Source organism: Eurytemora carolleeae, unplaced genomic scaffold, assembly GCF_000591075.1.
Source record: "Eurytemora carolleeae unplaced genomic scaffold, Eaff_2.0 scaffold417, whole genome shotgun sequence".
In the NCBI taxonomy this organism is placed as follows: domain Eukaryota; kingdom Metazoa; phylum Arthropoda; class Copepoda; order Calanoida; family Temoridae; genus Eurytemora; species Eurytemora carolleeae.
Genome location: NW_019396423.1, coordinates 250752 through 257644, shown reverse-complemented (window position 1 = coordinate 257644; position 6893 = coordinate 250752). Strand labels below are relative to the sequence as shown.

The following is a 6893-nucleotide window of genomic DNA, read 5'->3' as shown; positions in this document are numbered from 1 at the left end:
ATATACGTTTCAGGTAGATATCCCATCAGATATACGTTTCAAGCGAAAATGACTTTGTTTAATGTACTAACATAATAAAGTTAAGCTAAATTGAGCATTTTTTATAAAAATCATCACCTACTAGAAAACGGCAAATACGTGGAACGGTGAAAACAAAAGTTAAAAAAGAATAAACAATTTGAAATAAAGAATCATCAAAATCAAGTTAGTTTAAATCACAGAATTATGAAAATTTTCAGTGCAGGAGGCACTGCCCCCCCCCCCCCCCCCCCCCTACAGAAACATGGTCCTGGTTTCCTTTATTTATATTATTTTTTAATGTGAAGGGTCTCTTTAATATAGTTTTTGTTGAGGATTTGCTCCTGATAAACCTGGAAGCTATGAGGGAGCTCCTAGATTGTATCCTCCCCCTCTTCATGCTGTAACACCATTCAAGGTGAGGTATCAAAAAAACTGTCGAAAAAATAAATGTTATTCAGCGGTTCAAGACGTATCAATTAATATTCAAATCAACATTTTAAAAAAAATCGACCTTACCTTATGATAGTTAATAACTAAACAGGTGTTGATTTTTTCTATTTTTTTCATGAATTTTGCTTCTAATCTGCTACTGTATAATATTTTTGCTGGTACAAATAGGATTTGATATTTTGCATGAGATAGTTTTACCCTTACCTAGACTGGTGAATTCTGGCACATTCCTCTGCTCCGAGAGGATATACAGAAAGGAAGACCCGAGGATAAAACTGTTTACTTCGGAGTCACGGCTCCTTGGCTCTGTATTGGTCCCAACCCAGGTTTTTATTTATTCTATTATGAACAATTTTTATCTGATATAAAATACATTTTGAAAATGCAACCGTACAAAAGATTGCTTTTATATCGTCTTCCTATTCCACAGAGGAACTGTATCGAAGTTAAAATATTTTATTCTTAAATTCCAGTTTAATTATCATTTCCTAATATCAGGTCTATATATAACAAAAGTGGCACCCATACAACTGGAATAAGAAGACGACAATGATATTTAAGCAAACTTTTGTGCATTTGAAGTTTTTAAATAAAAATAGCTTCTCCAGTATAAGCTTGTAAATCAACTAATGGGTCTGTCTACACTGCACAATTGCCGTGTTTCATATTCATTGGACTTTTAAGAATAATAACTTGATTCTCACAGTCGTCTTCATATTCCACCGTTTCTAGGTCTCCATGTTATGATGTTGTCCAAAATACATCTTATTCTTATTCATTTTTAGAGAAAACTGAATCAGGATCGGACCTGAAGGTTTTCCAAAGAAGAACGCGGCATTTTACCGGAGACCTGCGCAAGAGGAAAACGAGAACTAACGAAGGATGGAAAGAGGCTGAGGCAGTGAAAACTGATGAAGGAGAAATAAAAAACACTGAATATAAAACTATCAATGAAAAAGACAAATTAAACCAAAAAATTGAAGATTTCTCCCACAAAGGGAATAAATTTGTTGAAAGCAATAGTAGAAGAAAGATCAAAGAAAGCAGAGAAAACTCTTCTGAAAATAAGAATACCGATGGTATCGTTGAAATGGAAACGAATGCTCCTGATCTACAAAATTTGATAAAAACTCTGAAAAAAATACAAACAAAAGGAAAAAAACAATAAATAAATTCTTACAGATTAATATTGTTTCTTATTTTATTTGAGAGTTCTTAAATGAAGGTAAAGTGCGCCCCTTAGTTTTTCTTTTTGTACAAAATTTACAGTTAAATTTTTAGAGCAACATTTTTACCAATAGGGGTTTTTTAATTTCGATTTTCTTTATTTTTCATACTTATTTGAAAAAAACTATAAACAATGAAATACGAATTGCTTTTCCTGCATTTTATTGCTAATAGAGGTTTACCCAGAAAAGATGAGATTGTAAAGACGACTTCAAACTTAAAGATATTACTATCCCAGGGTTTTGTTAAGTCATCTGGCTCGAATCAAGTCTTGAAATGGTGGATTAAACCTATTTATATTTGTACGCTATTAAAGTGCCAAAGTTAAAAAAGCAACGAGGAATAAGATATGATATGAAAACTAAGAATTAATATATGGTCGAAAAGATTTGAAACATAGACTTTACATATATCGTCAATAATTTCAGCTATCCTAATTATTGCGTCTGAAACATTCTGATTTGACTGGATTAATAATAAATCTTTTTTGATGAAACAATGTCCTCTAAGATGCCGACAAAAGTAGGCCTAATATTCGAAAATGTGCTCGGTTTCTTTTCCGATGATTCCGAAGCATTTTTTAATTTCAATGTTCTGTTTTTTAACATTTTGTAACATATAGTCGTTTTATCTACAGCTTTTGTAACTTTACTCTTTAGTAACCACTTCAATTTAATTACTTTTTAACTTATCTTTGATGCCCAGTCTTAGTAAAAGTTGATCTAAATGCTTTTCTTTTGCTGCAATTCTTCTCCGTAATCTTCAATTCTGTAAAGTATTTATTATTTAATTGTCAAAGACAATCACTGGCTCTTTTTGTGGGTATTTTGAAATAACGACCAAATGTATCAAAATCTTCTCAATTTTTGAAGTATTATTTACTAACTTCAAGTGAAGCATGAGACATGTCAGACCTAGGATGATCATTTTAGGAAAGTTTAATAGAGAGTGAAATAAGGTTTTTTTTTAAATGTTTTTTTGGATGTTTTTGATAAGTCATGAACTGCTGATCATAGCAGAATTGATCGGGATGTAATGTCCAATCCTGTCCATTTAGTATTGGTCCTAGTCTTAGTCTTTAGACTTAGTTTCTGTACTTAAGTGTTAGTTTTAACAGTTTTTAAATGCAGGAAATTACAACATAAAACTGGAGTCTAATTATTTCTCTGACTGAAGAGATAATGATGAAATCTTGCTTTAAAGGATAATATTGATACCAGTGTCATAATTGTTTTGGTACAGTGGTAGGCCTATTTACCAATATAATAAAGTCATCATTTTAGTCCATGTTTGCTTTTTTATGTAGCTTGCATATAAACAAAGGGAATCTGTCCGTTTGACAGGCAAATAATCTTTGCTATAAAAATAATATTTTCTTATGACACATAATTAATCGAATGAAGCATTAAAAAGTAAGTATTCATTTTCATAAATAAATTGCGAAGGGCAGAGCTGAAAACTCTAGAATGAGATATCCTTAATCACGATCGCTTAATCTAAGTATCCAATGTAAGCACTTTTGATTTTTTTCTTAATCCTCTTTTTGGAAATTTCTATTGTATAAAATTTACGTTTGATAACAATTACAGATACAATGCTATATCGATTGGACTAATATCCGATTGAATTAAAGTTCACAAGCCGGCTTGTAGAGCATTTAAACAAATAAAAATTTAATCAGGTTGAAATAAAATTGTTAAAAAACATATTTTAGGACTATTGTCATTTTGAACGTTAGTCTTAATAAACATTAATCCAAAACTTGCATTCGTTCAATCGATGTTTAAGTTAATTTGTTATGACACCAGAAATCAAAAAGTTAAAGAGTACATCTTAACATGACACGATGATTGATTAGATTTTTAACTTCTTTCTTGGATATTGAATGCGTTTTGAAATAATCTTGGGTTTAGTAAAACCAGGAGTTGAAGCATAAATCTTGATATAGTTCAAAAGTTTTCAGCTCTGTTATATTAAGGTATAATGATAAACAGCTTAAAAGTCGTTACTTAATTCCATTGTACAAATATGCCATTATCTGGAAATGTTTAAAAACCAAGGATTGTTTCTCAGGCTTATTCAAACAAAATTTATTTTCAGTGATTTATTTTAATTCATAAAACATATTCAATCACATAAAAAGTATGTGTAGCTAATTATTTGTTGAAATACTAGAACATTTACTTGATTTCTGAAATCCATCACTGGAAATCATTCATATAAGCTCTAGCAGCTTTACCACAAGGACTGTTGGGGCTAAAGTTGGGTGTTGTTGCAACAGCATCAAGATACGCTATCCCTGCCAGATCACCAGCTTTCTCTTCAGTAGCACCAGCTAGAGTAGCTTTTAAGAAAGCTTCTGCAGATACTAGGCACACAGAGTCAATAGATTCACCTGTGGTTGCTGCTTCTTGTAAAAATGCCAACATAGCAGCAGAGTTTGAAGTGCTAGGAACCCTCTTGTTTGATGATGAATAGGCTTGGGCAGCTGCCATGCAAGGGGATCGTGGAGAGATCTGGGCTCCAGCTTTCACAGTTTCTATGAATGCCAGAGCTGCATTGGTGGTGGCTTCAAGCTCATTTTTACCAGCTCTGTAGGTTTGGAAGAAGGCTTGACTAGCAGAGGCACAAGCTTTATCAGATGCCTGACTGTTATCCTTTTCAAGGGCATCAATAAAGGCAAGCATAGCTACTGCATTTCCTTGACTTTGCAGATGAGATTGTTCCTTCGTGTATGCTTTGGTAGCAGCAAGACATGGAGAAGAAGCAGGAATCTGATCTCCAGCAGAAAACCTGGTCACAAACTCTTCAGCAGCAGCAAGAGTAGCATCACTCTCAGTGGATCCGGCATTGTATGCCTGCCTAAATAAAGATCAATTTATCTTAAGTTATCATAAATTTATTTAATATAGCCCACACTTCAGTGAAAAAAAAAATATTGTCTGTTGTTGATAATAATAAGCTTACCAGAAAGCTCTAGCAGCTGAGATACAAACCGGATCTGGAACAACTCTACCCTGGCTAATCATACTCTGAATTGCTGCCTCAAATGCTCTAGTGTTGGAGGAGGAAGCTTGACTAGGCAGGCTGGTGTAGTAAGCATTGGCTGCAGCAACACATGGTGAATCTGCAGGAATCCCAGAAGCTCCATTGGTGGTCAGTTCAGTGAACACTGCTTCAGCTGCTGCCAGATTAGATGTGCTATCAGTATTACCGGCAGCAAAGGAGTCAATGAAAGCTTCAGCTGCTTTCCAGCAAACAGGATCATATTCAAAACTAGATCCAGAGAAAGCTTGCTCAACAAACTTTATCATAGCTTTTCCATTGGCAACAGAGGGTTTGGTAGGTAGAGCTTGGTAAAATGCCTTGGTTGCAGCAGCACATGCAGGATCCCTTAGCTCCTTGCCTTCTGCAGAAAGCTGCTTTAGTGCACCAGAGAACCCCTTGGCAGCACTAATTCGAGCATCAGCCTCACTGGATCCCTTTAGTACTTCAGTAACAAATGCGCGTCCAGAAACAGCACAAGGGTTTCCTTCTTTCATGCCTTGCCAGTTATCCATGAAAGCAATAGCAGCATCTAGAACTGGATTCTTTCCCTTGGACACAGCAGTCTTCCATGCATCTTCAGCTAGCTGACAAGGAGAACCAGGGGTTGGTCGAGATCCCTTGTTATATTCAGATCTGTAAACAGTCTCAGCAACTGCAGTAGCTGATTCAGTAGTTCCTCCATTTACAATCTCCTGAAGGAAGGAAAGACTACTCTTAGAGCAAATGTCCTGGTTGTCAGAATTCTTCATATAAGCCAAAGCTGCTGCTGCACTAGCAGAGCTGTGAGGTCCAGCATCTATCTTTTTTAAGGCAGCAGAAGGATAGGAAGCAACAGAAGCTGCTGGATTAAATTGGAGAGCTGGGCCATAGTTCCTAAATTGTTGCGGAGCATAATACTTTGAAGTTATGTAGTTGGAGTAGTATGGTTTAGCATGTCCAGGATAGGAAGAGTACATATAGTTATTATATTGGGGGGCAGTCAGGGAGGACCCCAGAACAACAAGCAACACCTAGAAATAAACCATATTTTAAGAATTTAATTTCATTTTGGAACTTGAATTTATTAGTATTTTTGACATATCTTTTCCATTATGTTTGTTTCCCATCAATATTGGAATATTGGTATTTCTGGGGGCTTAATATTTCATTTTTTACATTTTGCATCATATTTTTCATAGGTTTTTTTAGACCTTCCAGCACCTTAACTATTAAGTTAAAAGTCAAGGATTATCAAAAAAATAATTACACCCTGAAAAGTTGGAATTTTGACACCACCAGGAAAGGGTTAAATTTTGTCACCGGATTATTCCCAGTAAAAATGTAAAGATTAGTAAGAAAGCTTAATCATCATACTGACAATACAGGGGTTTCCATTTTTCTTGATGTAAAAAATCTTAAAACTAAATTTTTATTTTGGCTTAATGAGATATATGTACTATAACAAAATTACTTAGCGTACTATTAAATTTCAATACAAAAATTTCTTGGGAAGGAAGTTCCAACCTGTTGTTTGATTAAATAGTAGTTCGTGCCATGCTGAAAAATATGATGGAAATAGTCACTGCAATTAAAAATTGACCTCGACATGGGGAGAGTTCTAAAATGGCAATGTCAGTTTTGACCCCTAATGGTGGTTTGGAACTTTTTCCCACTGAAACTCATAGTTGTTCATACATATTTTATGTCTGTGAATCAAATTTTCTAAAAGTTGCCCATAGGCTCATACAATTTATGCCGAAAACTGATGCTCAGTATCAGTTTTGGACAATTGACTATGTTTGGCATTTTCGTTCCTTAAAACCATAGTTTGTACTGCTGTATCCCAGGCCCCACAAAGATTTTCGCTAAACCGAAATCAAAATTTCTAATGGATATGACTCAGTTTGTATTAACAGGTATCTGTCTCGCAAGATACAACTCAATCCTTCTTGTTATGATTGACGAGGCATGGGTTTCGGGTTTCCAAAGCTCTTGTCTTCCAGTTTTCTTTCTCTGACTTCTGGTATATGATTCACTCACTTCCTGTTCTGAATCAGACTTTGGCACTTTCTGCTGTATTACGCTTCCCGTGCTGAGATGAGATTTACTGCAAGATTCAACCTGTTTGATGTGTGTTTTACTTAAAGTAATGCTAAAAACTCTTCATT

The 6893-nt window shown here is 34.7% G+C and overlaps 1 protein-coding gene across 1 annotated transcript; it reads right to left on the bottom strand.

The window, feature by feature from the left end:
- Positions 1-3792: 3792 nt before the first annotated feature.
- On the bottom strand, positions 3793-5785 carry LOC111703013 (uncharacterized). The gene is made up of 2 exons (XM_023474851.1): positions 4666-5785; positions 3793-4560 (listed from the first exon to the last, which is right to left on the bottom strand). Exons 1-2 carry the CDS (start codon positions 5700-5702, stop codon positions 3900-3902), a joined length of 1698 nt encoding a protein of 565 aa, XP_023330619.1. The 5' UTR covers positions 5703-5785; the 3' UTR covers positions 3793-3899.
- Between the last annotated feature and the right edge of the window lie 1108 nt (positions 5786-6893).